General features: G+C 47.1%; 1 protein-coding gene across 1 annotated transcript in view; it reads left to right on the forward strand.

The window, feature by feature from the left end:
- The window catches only part of MTR (5-methyltetrahydrofolate-homocysteine methyltransferase), a 1,642,758-nt gene that overhangs the window by 985,200 nt on the left and 638,077 nt on the right, over positions 1-19,481 (forward strand). Inside the window, exon 18 of the mRNA XM_082249226.1 lies at positions 1,087-1,227. Coding sequence (XP_082105352.1) covers positions 1,087-1,227 — 141 coding nt within the window. The remainder of the gene's footprint in view (positions 1-1,086; positions 1,228-19,481) is intronic.

Consider the following 19,481-nt stretch of genomic DNA (forward strand, 5'->3'; position numbering starts at 1 on the left):
ATCCCACATGGACCTTTAGACCTTTAGTTTACGTTTCTACAATGAGCTATTTGATCAAATATCACTTGTCAATAATACTCCACTAACTCCCCCTCCCCCTTCTTCTTCTTTAATTCTCATCTTCACTTCCTTCATTGCCCCCTAGTGGCCTTCTTTGAGGCAGGCATTTGTCTTTGGTCCTGCCTCATCTGAGGGAGGGTATCAAGTTAAGATACCCTCACTGTACCTCTTGAGTTGACGTAGATATTTAATGCTGTTGCACTCATTTTTGATTCAACATGACTTGATGTCGTAATTTATGTACCTGTTGTACAGTCATACCAAATGTCATATTGCCATTGTTAATACTGTACATGTTTATTACAGTTGTTTAATAAAGCTTTTATTGAAAAAAAAAGAGTATAATTGTGTTGATGTCCCAATATTTATGGACCCTAACTGTACATCACAGGAGACAGGCAAACTCCACACAGTTTCTTATTCATTCCGACATTGTAAAATAAAAAAAAATAAAAAAAAAAGAGGCTTGCTGGGTATGTGCAGGGTTCTATAAGGCCATTCTTTTAGCTTTGTTTGCCAGTGCCAAATCACCTGAATGCAGCTGCATTACCCAGGGGTTTAAGGCTGGCCATACAGAAGTTTTTTTTTTTTTTTTTAATTTAGGGGATGAATGAAAGAAAATTACTTAGTTCCTCCATGTGCACTTTTGAGGTGGATGGTGGAATCCCTCCCACTGAGCTACCCTGTTCTGACCAGGGGGGAAACTTCCCTGCCGTAAGAATACCCTGATCAGCACCACTGGCTATACTTTAACCGAGAGGCACTGATCGGGAAAAAAAAGCCAGGAACGCTGGAGTGGGACCCGAGAAGAGGAGGATCTGGGCTGCTCTGTACAAAACCACTGCACAGAGCAGGCAAATATAACTTGTTTGTTAAAAGGCTTTATTATCACTTTAAAAAACCTGTGTCTTGTAGTGTAGTCCAAGAAAGGGATTTTTTATAGGCAAGACTAACATCCTATTTTACTTGCTGTGCTTTGAAACATAAGTTGTGTATTACATGATTGAATATTTTTAAATTCAACAGATCGGGCTTGATATGGGAATCGTAAATGCAGGAAACCTTCCAGTTTATGATGACATTGATAAAGAGCTTCTTCAGCTGTGTGAGAATCTCATCTGGAACAAGGATCATGAAGCAACAGAGAAACTTCTAAAATATACACAGGTACAGTGTATCTCTGACATTTTGTCCACAGTCTCTACACAGCTGGGTGATAGCAAAAATAACAAAGTTTAGCCTATGTGTAACAAGATTTATTCAGTAGTTTGTGTGGATATTTACATGTTTACATAGTACATACATATTGGGGATAGACCTGTCTATTTTGTATATGTAATGCAGTTCTCAGTGATGGCTAAATTTGACTAAGCGTTCAACAACGGGGACAAACCAGGGGAGTGATGCTGGTCAAAGTAGTTGCAGCATTAAAAGAGTCATCTTTTATGCATTGGTTTAAAATGTAACCAAGGGCAAGGGATTAGAACACTTAGCAGTTTTTTTTTTGTTTTTTTTGTTTGCTGTCTGTGCCTCGGGGAGATTTACAATCTCTCAATGCCATGTTTACTGTTGTTGAGAGTGAAAGTAAAGGAAAATCCTAGAACAGAAATGGAGTGGAATTCTTCCAATATGGACACCAATTCTGGTAACCTTGATAACAACCCAGAATTTCTTTTCCCTTCCTGTTTTGGCTATGTGACAGGACGTGATAGGAAATATCTCCATCAGAACACTTAACTCATGAATGGCTGCATCATCCTGGTTGTTTGATATCTGAGTGTGAATTTTAAGCTTACACCTGGCATTATTATCAAAGGATTGAGTATTAAAATTACTTTTTTGGCCTACACTGTAAGGGGGGACTCTGCAAACTCTAATTTAGGGGAAACTCTTATGTAAGGGGGCCCTGGGAACTATGATTTAAGGGGGAAGTAGAACACTGGAAAATCTGATGTTTCTGGTGACCAGAGATCACCTTACATCAGAGTTTCCCCTTATATCAGTGTCATCCTTTTTGGGGAGGTATGTGCCAGTTCTTCCGAGGGGAGTTTTTTTATATAAACGTCGCTGACTTTTAGCTTGTAGAGATCTGGCCAGTTACCTACTTGGTTTGTTGCCCCATTCATATGTTTTTTTTTTTGTGAGATTAGGTGAAATTTCCTCTTAAAGTCTAGGTGCAGGAGATCTTTGAGCTCCTCCCTCTTCCGCGTTAAATCATCCAGGTGCAATTTATGCAGCGTTAACATGTGTGTTCTTTCCAGAACCGCCACCTGTTGTATCGTCTCCTTGAACAATTGACCGGGTTCCCTATTTTTCCTCGCCCCAAGTTCAATTTGTTTACCCCTAATCGTGCCTTGTGGGCCTCCCATACAAGAGATGGATCCATGTCTGCTGTAGAGTTTTCCACAAAATACTGACGAATAGTAGCAGATAACATGGAGACATCTACAGGGTTAGAGAGAAGTGAATCATTAAATTTCGAGTTAGTGACTTGAGTTGGTAAGAGGGCACAGTCAGGCTAATAGAGACAGGTGCATGATCCGAGACAGAGAGTCTGTACCAATAGAGGCTGAACACAAAAGGGGGGGATGAAAGTGGTCAATGAAGATATTGTCAATGCTGGAATATGAGCTTTTGGGTTTTAGAGTAGTAACTAATGCTGTTAGTGTGGTCATTGTGTCAGCAAAGCATGATCTATGAGGAAGCATCCACTTAATCCAGCCAGAATGAGGGAGGGGAGAGAACAGAGAAAGAAAGAGAGAAGAGTGAAAGAAGAAAAAAAGAAAAGTGAACAACTGGGACTTAAAAAGTTATGCCAACACATGCGGGTAACAAAGTTAAGTCACGCAACAAGTTGCAGTGATCCCTAGGGGCATGGGAATAACCCGGCAGCTAAGTCCGCAAGGCATTGCAGTCATTTCAAATCACAGCTGAAGCTGCCTGGCATCTACATCCCCCCGAAGGAAGGGGGCAGGAGAGGCTTGTGAAAAACACATGGGGTTCCGTGGTGGAGCCAGTCCAGTCTCGAACAGCCGGCAACAAAAACATAAAATTGTAAAATACAATTTTACCTCAGAAGAAAATAAAAGAATGTTCAAAAATCTCTGAATGTGAAGTATAATAGAAGACAGGAGTGTATGTACGTAAATTCCGAAAAAATGCAGGGCAACAAACATGCACTAGATGTTTTGAAGGGGTTTTGGTGCCTCAGGCCAAAAGGTAATTGGGACTTTATAGGCTAATAGCAAGATTGTATAAGAATTTATAATATATTATAAAAAGATTCTTATTTATTTAGTAAAGACACAGGAATATTTATTTAAACACAGTAGTGGTGTGTTGGGTTATAGACCCATTTGTGAAAGTGAATACGTTTAGAAAGTTGGTGATATGGTGACTTTGGAATATTGCTCTCTGCTGTTCTGTGCTTGAAGTCCAGCTTGGAAATATGCAGAGAAGGAATATCCCTAAATCCAACGTGTTTTGGCTTTTATATACAGAAATGCCTTTGTCAAGGATGATTCACTATATATGTAATCATAATAAATATGGTCAAAAAATATGCATGCCAAAGGGGTAAAATACCATTGCTGCGTAGTTTTAGAATACATACATTTGTTGTGTGCCTGATCCAAGGTAAGTCATTTTCCTCTGATCTTGGACTTCACACTGAGAACTGTGCGGATGCTGCTGTTGGTAATATATAATGGTGCCATCAGAGATTTAAATCTACTATTAGAAGACGGTGGCCTAGACGACCTGGAAAACCTGGACCTAAAAATAGGCAGTGAAGAAGAAGAAAATGAAGAACAAAGACAAATCCCAAAATTAAAGAAATTGCAAAAATGTCCTCCACTAGGGGGCGTGGCGACCGTTGGCTAAGATGGCCGCTTAGACCTTGAGCTCCGGCGTGTACCCGCTCTATTCAATCTCCACAGCCTGCCACAGCGACGATCACAGCCCATCTTCAACATTTTCGGGCGTCCGAATCACCGCTGCATCCACCGATCATGGTGAGGAGGAAGCTGGAACAGCCTGTTGTGCGCAAGTTATCTGAATTCTTCAAGCCGGCCGTCGCCGGTCTTCAACAAAATGGCGCCGGCACCTCTCCCTTGCCTCAGCACGTCCGCCATCTTGCGGCAGCGCGCACCGATGACGCGGCTCCTCCTACGGCTCCCGGGCTCTCCACCCAGCCGATACCAACGCGGCCATCTAGCTCCTCGGACTCCTCGCCCTCTACACCCTCCACACAAAGCCCGGCCAAGTCCCGACCGAGGTGGGAAGAAGCTCTACCGGCCCTGGAGCAGCCAGATATGGAGGTGAGCGCTGCTGCCAGCCACACCACCCACACTGAGGCCTATACCCCCTCACCTGATCCCTTTGCATCCCTGGTCACCACGGGCAAACCTATTTCGGATACAGCCTTAAAGGACATGATGTCCATGTTCCATGCATCCCTGCAAGCTAATATCTCTGTCTCAATAGCATACTGCCAAAGAGAACTACATGGGATGGGAGATAGAGTGCATACCATTGAGGAGAAAATGGGAGAATTTACAGCGTCTTATAATACCCTTGTAGACTCCCACACAGCTCAACAAACTGACCTCCGCCACATCCAAGCCAAATTAGCAACCCTTGAAGACCGTTCAGGGCGATATAACTTGACGATTTGCGGTATTCCGGAGTCTGTTCTCCCTAACCAATTGCCTACCTATGTGAGAGACCTTTTCCAGAAGTCTGTACCTGAGCTTACTAATGCGGACTTAACAAATGACAGAATCCATCGCATCCCCAAACCCTCCTTTCTCCCACAAGAAGTTCCCCGGGATGTTTTGCTCAGGGTACACTTTTTTCAGGCGAAAGAAGATTCTTGAGACATTCCGACGCAGGGACCACCTGCCTGAACACACCACTACTCTCCAGGTACTCCCTGATTATTCCCAATATATGCTACAGCAACGACGTAACCTTAACTCTGTGACCAAAGCCCTCAGAAATCACAAGATCATCTATAAATGGAAGTATCCGGCCAATCTTTGCATCACCTACCAAGGATCGACGTCCCAAATAACCACGATTGACCAAGGGATACGTCTGCTACGGCAATGGGGTATAGCTCCAGAGCCTCTAGACCATTCTTCAAGCAGCAGCCCCCCACTACTGCCTACTCACGTCCAACCGGATTGGCAAATCGCATCCAGATCGTCCAGACCATCTAACCGTCATAAATAAATACACCACATGTCATCCTGACGGGTACACCCAGCCCCGCTGTCTCTGATGGACACTCAACACCGTGTCCATGAACCCCGCATTCTCCGCAATACAGATTGCTCACCTGGTCCCCATGGGCCAAGTTCTTTTTTACCTTCCCCTCCCTCTTTGTTTGTCGTGTCTCTTGTCCCTTGTTTTGTCTATTCCCTTTTTTTTTCCCCTCTCCACAGCTCCAGGCAGTGACTCCGGTTTTGCACCCATCCGCTACATGCACAGCTGGACTTCGCTCATTGTCTTGATTCAACATTGGTCTTATCCCGGCTTTAAGTCCTCTGCTGAGTTCTTCACCGCCTGCAATCGACCTTCAATGACTGCCTCCCACTCAGGTACCTTTTTCCACAGTGCTGCTTCTATCCCTGTTGGATTATGGCATTGCCCTTTGTACCTCATTTCCTCTCCGCCCTTGATGGACATGCCTCTATGCCCCGAAAGACTGCCTCATTTCACTGACCCCGGCACCTCTGTGTCCCCTTATTTACCCCCATGATGCCCTTACATTTCCTCTCACTGAACGTTAAGGGTCTCAACCACCCGGCTAAACGCTACTCCTTGTGGCAAGAAGCACTTTCCTCTAAGGCGGACATTCTTGCAGTCCAAGAGACGCACTTCAAGCTAGGATCTACCCCCAAATGTTCCCACTGGGAATTCCCACACGTTTTTCTAGCATCGTCCAACGAAAAGAAGAGGGGGGTGTTGATAGCTGTCTGTGCCTCTGTGTCCTTCGCTTACTCCAGGGTGGTGCAGGACACGGAGGGACGGTACCTCATTGTTAATTGTACTTTGGATGATTGCCCTTACACGTTAGTAAATGTATATGTGCCTAATACTCACCAATTACGTTTTCTGCGTAAATTATATGCTAAGGTTAAAAAAATTAATGGTGGGCAAATTGATCGTATGTGGGGACTTCAACTTGGTGCCGGACCACGTCATGGACTCCTCCTCCAATCCCAAATTGAAGCTGCCTTCACTGGCTGCTTTAACACATGCTGAAGGACTCCATGACGTGTGGAGGTACCAACACGCGGAAGAAAGAGGTTACACTTATTTTTCGCCCTGTCACAACACTTACTCCAGGATCGACTTGTTCTTGGTAGACTCTGCCACCCTGCCCCTAGTAGTTGACACTGACCTTTCCCCTATCACGTGGTCCGACCATGCGGCAATACACATGACCATTTCCACCGGCCCTGCAAACCCGTCCTCCTTTATTTGGCGCTGTAACAACTCCATCTTATCTTACCCTGACTCCCTTAAACATTTGCAATCACAACTAAGATAATTCTTTGAGACCAATGACACCCCAGACATCAGCCCAACTACCCTCTGGAACACCCAAAAGGCGTTCGTCAGGGGAATCCTCATACAGCTAGGCTCTCGCCTAAAAAAGAGATACCAACAGAAGTTACAGGACCTCACTGCAGAAATTCAATCCCTGGACACTATCAATGTCACCTCACCCTCCCCCACTAATGCCTCCAAACTCACATTCCTGAGATCGGACCTCCGGCGTCTCCTTATTGACCGTCACGATAAAATGTTGGCCCGACTGTGTTTACAGTATTACTCATCCCATAATAAGGCAGGCAAATTCCTGGCCTCTCGGCTAAGAGCCAAACAAATGAAATCCAGGATAGACTCTATTACTACCCGCACACTGGTGAAAAATTAACCCACCCCCAAAAAATTGCTGATGCCTTCGCGGACTACTATGGCTCCCTATATAACCTGCGAGATGACAAAGACACCCCCCAACCCAACGACTGTGACATACAATCATTCCTAGAGTGCCTTGATCTACCAACACTCTCTACCGATTCCCTTGCCTACCTGAACCGCCCCTTCTCAACCCAAGAACTGGCCAAGACTCTTAAAGCTCTTCCCCTCCGCAAATCCCCGGGTCCGGACGGCCTGACAAATGAGTATTATCACACCATACAAGAAACTTTATTACCTAATATGCTTCCCCTGTTTTCTACAGCCATCCAAACCGGTAATCTCCCACCAGAAATGCTCCTAGCCAATATTACCACCCTCCCCAAACCCGGTAAACCGCCATCCACCCCCGCGAATTTCAGGCCCATTTCGCTATTAAATACTGATGTAAAAATCTATGCCAAATTAATAGCTAATAGACTCGCAACAATCCTCCCCACACTAGTGGGCATGGATCAGATGAGTTTTGTAAAGGGTAGACAAGCTCCAGACGCTACTAGAAGAGTGGTCAACCTGATCCACTACGCGGAACGCTCCAGAACGCCTTCTCTGCTCCTCTCTATAGACGCAGAGAAGGTGTTCGATCGAGTCCACTGGGGGTAAATGGAATTGGTGCTGCAGAAGTTCGGCTCCTCGGGCCCGATCATGTCCGCCATACTCTCCCTTTACTCTTCACCATCAGCTAAAGTCCTATCAGCAGGAGTCCTATCTAAACCATTTTCTATAACAAATGGCACCCGTCAAGGATGCCCCTTATCTCCCCTTAACTTTAACCTGATCATTGAACCACTAGCAGCTTCCTTTAGGCAAAACTCCCTGGTCTCCGGCTTTAAAATCAACCGCTCGGACCATGTCATTACACTATTCGCTGATGATGTGATTCTTAGTCTCACAAACCCTATTGTGTCCCTACCGGCGGCCCACGACATACTACAAAATTTCAGTCGTCTCTCATATTACAAAGTCAACTTTAGTAAGTCAGTTATTCTTAATATGGGTGTACACAACACAACGCGTACTCATCTACAAACCACTCTCCCATACACATGGTCTACATCGCCGCTCCGCTACTTGGGCATTAACCTCACGTTTCCCTCGGCCCACTTAGTCACCTCCAATATCAAAGCTCTGATCTCGACCATCTCCGCAGACATAGCCAAACTCACGTCGACAGATCTTTCATGGACTGGCAGGATCGCTGCCTTTAAAATGGTCTGCCTACCCAAAATGTTGTACCTCTTTCGCACTCTCCCAGTCTACATTCCCCAGAAACTCATCAAACCCCTCTCGTCGCTACTTCGCGCTTTTGTCTGGCAAAAAAAGAGGGCCAGATGCTCTTATGCCCACTCGACTCGCCACAAATCAGTTGGAGGCATTGGCATGCCAGACCTACTAGATTACCATTCTGCGGCCCATCTCACCGCCCTTCGCCAATGGTTTTCCGAATGCTCTGATCTCCCGTGGGTTCCCATAGAGAAAGCGCTCTCTAATGTAAACACCCTCAGCGACCTGCTATTAGCAGACAACTGGAAACAGGTTCCCCTCCACACGCTCCCCTTACCAACTCAAGCTCCCCTACTGTCATGGAGAATGTTATCCCACCACCTTCCAGGATCTGCGACACCTGTCAAAATATCAATCCCCCTTGCCTCTTTAAATGTCCTCCCCCCTTATGTTAACCTCTCCAATTTCCACGCAGCAGGCATCACCTTCATATCACAACTTTACCAGGGTAACACCCTTAAACCGTTCACAACACTCGCCAGTGAATTTTCCCTCCCAGCACAAGCTACCCTTGCATATAACAGCATCTCCAGCTTCCTGCGTAAATACCCCCCGCCAGTGATCCTTATATCCCCTCAATTATGGCAATTCCTCACCAACCCCCTGTGCTCTACAAAAGGTATATCCCTATTCTACAATACCATTAAACATAAAAACACATTCCGCAAGTCCCCGCATATGATTTCCTGGGAAAGTGAACTCAAGCAATCCTTCTCAGATGCTCAATGGCAAACAGCCATCCGTACTACTTATAAAGCCTCCAAATGTGTATCCCATTGGGAACAGGCGCAAAAATTGTTGACTCGCTGGTATTTAACCCCATACCGACTTTCTAAGATTGTTGATGCTCAAAGCCCCCTCTGCTGGCGAAACTGTGACCAGGTGGGCAAAATTCTTCACATCTTTTGGCAATGTAGGGGTCTGGCCAGTTTTTGGGGTAAGATCTTCGAAATCATATCAGACGTCACTGGCATTTTACGAAACACAGACCCGGCCTTAGCACTACTCTCCCTAGGCATAGACTCATTTCCACCCGCCATGCATACTGTTATTACCCATATACTAATTGCAGCCAGGACAATTATAGCCAGATTTTGGAGGCAGCCAGTCGCTCCCTCACACCTAGAGGCCATTAGAGAAATTAACCTCCAATTTTCTTTGGAGAAAGCTTATGCTTCTTCTGTTCTTCAAAGCCCTAAGTTCCACAAACACTGGTCATTCTGGATGCAAAGCAAATACTTTACCAACCCTTGTTGACAGTTTCAACTTTACTCATAATGTCTCGCTGTTACTTGTTGCAATTCGTTATATCACATTTTGACAGTTCATACTTATATGACAGGAATTACCTAGTTATGTTGTTCTACTTACCACCGCACCAGTTGTTATACACTTGCATTGTTTGTATTGTATAGTCATTGCTAGAACCTAATGATTGTACCAAGATTACTGCAACCATGTGTACTATGTACTGTACATCATACTGTTACCCCCTTTTTTTTTTTGTTTACCCCCCGTGTATTTTGTTGTCTTACTTGTGTTTTGAAATTTCAATAAAAACCATTGAAAGTAAAAAAAAAAAAAAAAAAAAAAAAAAAAATGTCCTCCACTAAATACAAATCCCACAATTGTGTTATTTTTACGTCAAACAACTAAAGACATTGAAAAACTTAGAGAAGATACAACCACAAAAAATCTAACCAAAAGTCAAAAAAGGTTCTAAACTAACTAAAAAACAATGATAAAATTACGATTAAACTGTCTGACAAAGGAGGAAATGTGGTTCTGATGGACAATGAAAATGACAAATGTGCCTCAAAATATTGGAAAACAAAAAATGTTATAAGAAAATTTCACCAATTCATGAGGATCAAACATCCTAGAGTACCCACCTTTTATTGCTATACCAAAAGTGCATAAGGAATCTAAAAACCCCCCAGAAAGGCCAATAATCTCAGGCAATGGCAACATTACGGAAAATACCAGCCAAGTAATTGGTTCATACTTAAAACCTCACGTGATGAAATTAGAATCCTACACCAAGGATACAGTACACCTGCTACATACTTTGGAAGGCCTAGTAATACCAACAGACGCACTTCTAGTAACCAGTGATGTAGAGTCCCTATATAACAAAATCCCTCACAAGAAAGGACTGGAAGCAGTGAAACACACACTGTTAACAAAGGCAACATGACAAAAGATTTAATGACTTAATCTTACATACTTTGAACTTCATCCTTAATCACAATTTTTTCTCCCTTTGTGGGGCCCACTACTTACAAACGTGGAGTGGCAACGGGCACAAGTTGTGCTCCCTCCTATGCCAACATTTATTTTGGTGAATGGGAACAAGAATTTATTGCACAAGAGGAAAACCATTTATACACGGAAAACATCATGTTATGGCAAAGGTATATCGATGATATACTAATTATATGGAATGGGCCAGAGGATCTCATTAATGATTGCTTAAAAAGAATGATTACCGGGGGCGTGGTCTGGACGTGCTGGAAGATGGCCGCTTGAGAGACGAGCTCCCACCGCCACAAGTCTTCACAAGTATTGCACGGAGACATCTGCCTTCCTACAGCTCCGGTAAGGATGGCTTCGTCAGCCAGATCATCCTCCGCCACCCACTCTCGCTCCCCGCAGGACACAGCCAGCAAGATTAGCCCTAGCATTCTGGAGCTCTTCCTCTCCCAGGCCGCAAGCATGGCTCAGACCGGACTTTCCTCCACACCTGCCGTCCACCCCTCTTCCTCCACATGGTCATATGCTGCTGTTGCCTCTGGAGGCCTGGAGCAGGACCCTCCTCCCCGGTCACCTCAAAACAGTTGTGTATGGACGATCTCAAGTTCATTGTGGCCGATATTAAGAATACCCTGGGGGACGGCCATATCGGAATTGCGAGCGGATATACAAACCCTCAAAGGTCGGGTGCAGGAGGTAGAACATGTCACGGCCCAGCAGGATACGGCTATTAGGGATCTTTTTCACAAGTCTGACTCTCACCTTATGCAGATGAGACATATGCAGCACCACTTGGAGGACTTAGACAACCGGGGCAGACGCCACAATCTGAGACTCGGGCCTACCAGAAACGGTAGAAGGGGAACACCTTAGCCCTACTGTAATCGTGCTGTTTAACTCCCTACTGGATCGGCCTCCTCAGTCCACAATTGATTTGGAACTTATCCACAGAGCCTTGCGGCCCAGAGGGTGACCCCCCCTGCAGGATGTTGTGTGCTGCTTAGTGGACTATCGCCTCAAGGAGGACATTCTACGGAAAGCCAGAAGTAGACCGAACCTGGAGTGTGAGGGCTCCCCTGTGCAGCTTTACCAGGATCTGTCTGGGATTACCTTGCAACGCAGGCGCAAACTAAGGCCTTTATTGGATGTTCTGAGAGTGCGGAATATTGCATATAAATGGAAGTTCCCGTTTTGCTTATCCGCATCGTTGCAGGGTCGTACAGCCCTCCTTAGGGTCCCGGAAGATTTGCCTCACTTCTGCTCCACGTTGGGGATTCCTTTCATGGCGTTAAAAAACTGGTATGCCGAATTTAGGAGTGCAGCTGACCACGGGATACCTCGGGAGGGTGAACCTATGGATGCCCAGGATGTGCGATTTCGGAGAAACCGTTCACCCTCTGGGAACAGATCGGCAATGGATGTAATTGGCCCCAACGATGGCCATAGCCCCACAAAACCACCTCAACGGAGCAGGGCCCGGAGGGGTAACTAGTCTTCCACAATGTCTGACCTGCCGTGCCTTCTGTTGATTTGACATTTGCCTATCGTTGTCGCACTGCTCCTCTTTTCTACATGTTCTTCTGCATACTAACTGAACTGTTCGTGGGTTTCTGCCTTTTTTTTTTTTTTTTTTCTTTTTCTCTTCTTATGCCAATGATTCTCACTACCTAGTGGAGCCTGCTGGAACCTCGGGATGGTGTTATGACTTATTGAAGCCGTGTTGATCTCCTGGACTGGCCTTACTACTCTATCCTTGGGCTGCCATGTGGATTGGTAATGTACTCTATATCCCTCACCATGTCAGCCTTAATGGCTACCCTGCCCTCCTTTGGCTCTCCTTTGACTTTGACTTTATTACCTCACGCACCCTCCCTCCTCAACATTGCAGGGTTGTCGGCTCTGCCATTTGGGCCGGTGTACCCTGCTTCCGAATATGATGTAGTGTGTGGGTTTCTGCAGTTTGGTATCCCTCTCTGACCCCTGGAGGCCTGGGGGGGGGGGGGGCTTTGACATGGAAACTCGGCTCTGTTGAGTGACTGTGCTGGGACCGCCACAGGGTCTGGTCGATCAGACAGGGATACCTTGTCCTCTCATTTTCAGTTTTCATGGTTATGTGCTTAGGGGGGAGGCCTGATTCGTCGGGTGGGAGATGGGTTTCACCTATACATGTTTGTAGGCTGTTTTATATTTCCTCGCCGGACGGGCTGCACGTTACCACTGGTGGCGCTTGTTTGCGTCACCGCGGAGACATGTATACCTGCCGTCTGTATTAAGGAAATTTTCATATGTAGGAAATTGTATGATTTTTATGCTATGTGCCACTCTATGCCTTACACGTCTGCTCCTATGCTCCCTGATGACATTCATTGATCCACGGTGTCCATACTCTCCACTCTGCCTTTTATCACTCCCACCCCCCTCCACTTAGCCCTTTGGCGTCTGGGTCCTCTGGAATAGGGTGCCTTGGAGGGTGTCTCGGGGAGCATGGCTGTTGCGTGTGACGTGATAATACTGGTTTAAGTTTTGGTGGCAACTCTGTTATATGTGTTAATTTACCATTGCCGTTTGTGTTATGCCTTGGATTTCCAGTTATACCCCATGCCTCTCCCCTTGTCGACCCTAGTCTGTGCCTATGATGGGATCAATGGGCTTTTAGTTTTTTTTTTTTTTTTTTTTTTTTTGGGGGGGGGGGGGTTTAGGTTTTTGGCAACCAGCCTTCTTAGATTAGACCATGGGCTTTCCCCCCTTGCTTTCCCTGGGCATACCCATGCCCGCCCTGTTGTCAGGTCTCTGCTGTTGGGCACCGCCACGCACTGCTACACTGTTTAGTCGGGTTAGACCCCCTACCCGTCCTTCCGGGCCCATTACTCCTGACGGTCACCAAGCATAGGCTAGCAGGTTCCAGACTCATGACCGGGCTCTCTGGTGGGGTTCTGGTCCTTACCCCATCTTCCGGTTTGCCCTACTCCAACCCCACTTAGTGGCCCCTTCACTCTATCTCTTAGTGCACCCTCTATAACGCTCAAATATACCACTACATCTCTGACTACCTACCTTACCACTTCCTCAGGTCTCGGCTGGCCGAATTTGGTAGTGGTCCCTTCCTACACCTACACTGATTCTATCCCTCCCTCTCCCTCACTGTCTCCTTGCTTTCCTCTCCCTTGCTCCTTATTGTCCCTATTTCTCCCTCCCCCTCCCTGTCTTCTGTTGTGTTTGTTTTCTTTCTTCTTTCTTTAAACTACTTCTTCCCTCATGTGCGATACGCTTAAGATTTACTCTCTTAATGTGAGAGGCCTGAACATCCCTGAGAGGCGTTCCAAGCTTCTCCTTGCCCTTCGCAAAACAAAGGCTGATGTGATATTTTTACAGGAGTGCGGAATATTGCATATAAATGGAAGTTCCCGTTTTGCTTATCCGCATCGTTGCAGGGTCGTACAGCCCTCCTTAGGGTCCCGGAAGATTTGCCTCACTTCTGCTCCACGTTGGGGATTCCTTTCATGGCGTTAAAAAACTGGTATGCCGAATTTAGGAGTGCAGCTGACCACGGGATACCTCGGGAGGGTGAACCTATGGATGCCCAGGATGTGCGATTTCGGAGAAACCGTTCACCCTCTGGGAACAGATCGGCAATGGATGTAATTGGCCCCAACGATGGCCATAGCCCCACAAAACCACCTCAACGGAGCAGGGCCCGGAGGGGTAACTAGTCTTCCACAATGTCTGACCTGCCGTGCCTTCTGTTGATTTGACATTTGCCTATCGTTGTCGCACTGCTCCTCTTTTCTACATGTTCTTCTGCATACTAACTGAACTGTTCGTGGGTTTCTGCCTTTTTTTTTTTTTTTTTCTTTTTCTCTTCTTATGCCAATGATTCTCACTACCTAGTGGAGCCTGCTGGAACCTCGGGATGGTGTTATGACTTATTGAAGCCGTGTTGATCTCCTGGACTGGCCTTACTACTCTATCCTTGGGCTGCCATGTGGATTGGTAATGTACTCTATATCCCTCACCATGTCAGCCTTAATGGCTACCCTGCCCTCCTTTGGCTCTCCTTTGACTTTGACTTTATTACCTCACGCACCCTCCCTCCTCAACATTGCAGGGTTGTCGGCTCTGCCATTTGGGCCGGTGTACCCTGCTTCCGAATATGATGTAGTGTGTGGGTTTCTGCAGTTTGGTATCCCTCTCTGACCCCTGGAGGCCTGGGGGGGGGGGGGGCTTTGACATGGAAACTCGGCTCTGTTGAGTGACTGTGCTGGGACCGCCACAGGGTCTGGTCGATCAGACAGGGATACCTTGTCCTCTCATTTTCAGTTTTCATGGTTATGTGCTTAGGGGGGAGGCCTGATTCGTCGGGTGGGAGATGGGTTTCACCTATACATGTTTGTAGGCTGTTTTATATTTCCTCGCCGGACGGGCTGCACGTTACCACTGGTGGCGCTTGTTTGCGTCACCGCGGAGACATGTATACCTGCCGTCTGTATTAAGGAAATTTTCATATGTAGGAAATTGTATGATTTTTATGCTATGTGCCACTCTATGCCTTACACGTCTGCTCCTATGCTCCCTGATGACATTCATTGATCCACGGTGTCCATACTCTCCACTCTGCCTTTTATCACTCCCACCCCCCTCCACTTAGCCCTTTGGCGTCTGGGTCCTCTGGAATAGGGTGCCTTGGAGGGTGTCTCGGGGAGCATGGCTGTTGCGTGTGACGTGATAATACTGGTTTAAGTTTTGGTGGCAACTCTGTTATATGTGTTAATTTACCATTGCCGTTTGTGTTATGCCTTGGATTTCCAGTTATACCCCATGCCTCTCCCCTTGTCGACCCTAGTCTGTGCCTATGATGGGATCAATGGGCTTTTAGTTTTTTTTTTTTTTTTTTTTTTTTTGGGGGGGGGGGGGGGGGTTTAGGTTTTTGGCAACCAGCCTTCTTAGATTAGACCATGGGCTTTCCCCCCTTGCTTTCCCTGGGCATACCCATGCCCGCCCTGTTGTCAGGTCTCTGCTGTTGGGCACCGCCACGCACTGCTACACTGTTTAGTCGGGTTAGACCCCCTACCCGTCCTTCCGGGCCCATTACTCCTGACGGTCACCAAGCATAGGCTAGCAGGTTCCAGACTCATGACCGGGCTCTCTGGTGGGGTTCTGGTCCTTACCCCATCTTCCGGTTTGCCCTACTCCAACCCCACTTAGTGGCCCCTTCACTCTATCTCTTAGTGCACCCTCTATAACGCTCAAATATACCACTACATCTCTGACTACCTACCTTACCACTTCCTCAGGTCTCGGCTGGCCGAATTTGGTAGTGGTCCCTTCCTACACCTACACTGATTCTATCCCTCCCTCTCCCTCACTGTCTCCTTGCTTTCCTCTCCCTTGCTCCTTATTGTCCCTATTTCTCCCTCCCCCTCCCTGTCTTCTGTTGTGTTTGTTTTCTTTCTTCTTTCTTTAAACTACTTCTTCCCTCATGTGCGATACGCTTAAGATTTACTCTCTTAATGTGAGAGGCCTGAACATCCCTGAGAGGCGTTCCAAGCTTCTCCTTGCCCTTCGCAAAACAAAGGCTGATGTGATATTTTTACAGGAGACGCACTTCCGCACTGACGGCATCCAAAAACTCTACACGAAACAATATCCTACAGCATATCATGCGACCTCTAAGGAGTCTAAATCCAAGGCGGTCTTCATTCTCCTGTCCAGTCGCTGCCCCTTTGTCGTGTCTGAGTCCCTGGCTGATGAGCATGGTCGCTTCCTTTTCCTTAAAGGCTCGCTCCATGGTTGTCCCCTTATGTTGGCTAATGTATACGCTCCCAACAAGCAAATTGTCCCCGTTTTCCGCTCTACTCTCCAACAGCTGACTTCGTTTTTCTCCGGACAGCTTGTCCTGGGCAGGGACTTCAATGTGGCCTTGTCTCCCCTCCTGGATACCTCGGCGGGCTCCTCCTCCTTACAGTATGCTGCCTTGCGCTCTATCAAATCCCTGCTCACGACTCTGCTCCTACATGATTCTTGACGTACCCTTTACCCGGGTAACAAGGATTTCACCTTTTATTCGTCCCCTCACGATCGCTATTCTCGGATCGACTACCTTTTCGTGTCCCAAGATTTACTGCCAGTTTTTTCATCTGCGAACATAGAACCAATGTTCCTGTCAGAACATCACCCCATCAGCGCTACCCTTTCCTTCCCGGACCGTCCGAGGTGCTCACGGGCATGGCGATTGGATGGCTCCCTTTTTATCTGATCCTGCGTGTGTTAAGGCTCTTTTGGATCGCCTAAAACTATACTTCTCGGAGAATGCATCCCCGGATGTCAGTCCTGTCACTCTGTGGGCCGCTCATAAATGTGGGATTTGTGGTGAACTCCTAGCGCTGGCTTCTAAGTGCAAAAAGGAACGTGTGGCTCATACGGAGGCACTTTTGTCAAAAATATGTCGCTTGGAACATTCCCATAAATTGTCCCTGGCGTCTAGTACCCTTGAGGAACTTACTAGGGCCCGCCAAGAGTTGCTGGAGGCTCTGGGGAGGTCTGCTCGCCGTAACTTTGCTCTCTCTCACGGCTTTTTTTATGAACACTCCAATAAATCTGGTAAACTACTGGCAAGAGCTCTTCAAAAGAAGAGGGCAGCTAACACTATTCACTCCATATCTGATTCCTCGGGTAAGACATTTGTTTCTACCCCCGATATAGCTGCCCAATTCGTTTGATACTACTCGGAATTGTATAACTTGCCGCGAGCGGACTCACCGGAGCTCTCACAATCCAGAGTACATAGGATAAAGCGATTTAAGACCTCATTTGCTCTGAAAGACCTCAACGCGCCCATCTCCACTATGGAAGTTCTGACGGCCCTCAAGCAGTCTAAACCAGGGAAGTCCCTGGGCCCAGACGGTCTAACGGTGGGCTATTACAAAACCCTCACGGACCAACTAGTTCCGCATATGGTCGAGGCCTTTAATGCCTTCCCCGACACGCTCTCCTTGGGTCCGGACTTCCTGGAAGCTCAGATTGCTGTCCTTCCCAAACCGGGTAAGGATGCTGCCTTGGTACCCAATTACCACCCTATTTCCTTGCTCAACGTGGATGTTAAATTATTTGCTAAAGTGTTGGCAAATCACCTTCTTCCCTCTATCCCGAACGTTATTTCCCTTGACTAGGTTGGTTTTGTCCCCGGCCGGGAGGCCCGGGACAACACCACTAAAGCAGTCCATTTGCATCATTGGCTGTCCAGGACACGTACCCCTGGCTTCTTTCTGTCCCTCGACGTGGAGAAGGCGTTTTATAGAGTTGCATGGGATTACATGTCTGAGACGCTCAAAGCCCTTGGTTTGAAGGATCGGTTTTTACGATATGTTTCTATCTTGTACTCTAATCCCACGGCAAGAGTCAGGGTTAATGGCTCTCTGTCGGACGCCTTCTCCGTATCGAACGGTACTAGGCAAGGTTGCCCGTTATCCCCTCTGATCTATATCCTCACACTCAAACCCCTTCTACGCCAGATCCAAGATAATCCAGACATCAAGGGGATATCTCTGAGGGGCAAGACATACAAACTGGCTGCCTATGCCGACGACGTTTTGCTTTTCCTGACCGACCCTTTGCTTTCAGTCCCTAACCTCCTTTCGGTCCTTAAACAGTTCCAGGATCTCTCCAATTTGAAGATCAACTATTCCAAGTCACATGCTCTTAACATTTCTCTCCCCCCCTCGCTCCTGCAACTCTGCCAAACCAACTTCCCGTTTCAATGGGATCCTCACTCTATTACGTATCTTGGGGTTCAGCTGCCGAGCAACCCGTCGGACCTCTACTCCAAAAATCACTTGGCGATCCTAAACTCGGTTCACAAGGACCTGCATTCTTGGACACAGGGCCCCTTCTCTTGGTTTGGCAGAGTTGTCATTATAAAGATGAACATCCTTCCCCGTTTGCTTTATATCCTTCAGGCCCTACCGATACACGTCCCTCCGGCCTTCTTCAAATCTTATCGGAGTATGTGCTCCAAGTTCCTCTGGTCCTCTAAGAAGCCTAGGCTTGGTTGGGACATGCTTACTTGTCCCAAGCAAGAGGGTGGTCTGGGATTCCCACAACTGCTAAAATATTATTGGGTGTGTCACCTCTCTAGGATTGTGGACTGGCATGCCCACGCGGCGTCTAAAGACTGGGTGCACCTTGAAGGTATCATTTCTGCGTTCCCTGCCCATCATTTCCCCTGGATGGCTCAGTCCACGATCCCCCGTCCCATCCTCGCGAATCCCTTGACTGGGGCTACCTTACGGGTATTTTGCACGATTTGTAAGCAGCTAGATCTCTCCCCGAAACGCAGCCCCCTTACGTCCTTGCATTTGTCCCCCGAATTCCTCCCTGGCCTCCCCCTCCCGGTCGTGCCTGTCGAGGGTCCTTCCTCGGGTATGCCCTTTCAGGCTCGTCACTTCATAGATGGATATTGCTTACTCTCTTATCAGGATCTCCTCCGGAAGTACCCCAAGGTTTCTATTCCCTTTTATTGCTTTCTCCAAATATGCCATTTTTTGACACGTGCTCAGCCGTTGACGGACTGGATCTGGCCCCTTACATCATTTGAACGTCTTTGTGATGCCCCTGGCCCACACCGCCACATGATTTCCATTCTATACTCTATGCTATTCCCTGTTGCGCATGCGCCCACGGACGCGATTCGGGTGCGCTGGGGAAGGGAACTGGGCAAGGACCTCTCGGGGGATGAATGGTTGCGCGTCCTTTATCACATGCATAAAGGGTCTTTGAATGTGCTAGCACAGGAAACTGGATATAAGCTCTATTCAAGGTGGTACAGGACCCCTGACTTGTTGCATAAGTTTTCCGCAACAAATTCCCCCTTATGCTGGAGGTGTCTGCAGCACAGG

The sequence above is a fragment of the Pelophylax lessonae genome (genome assembly GCF_965119305.1).
Source record: "Pelophylax lessonae genome assembly, chromosome: 3".
In the NCBI taxonomy this organism is placed as follows: domain Eukaryota; kingdom Metazoa; phylum Chordata; class Amphibia; order Anura; family Ranidae; genus Pelophylax; species Pelophylax lessonae.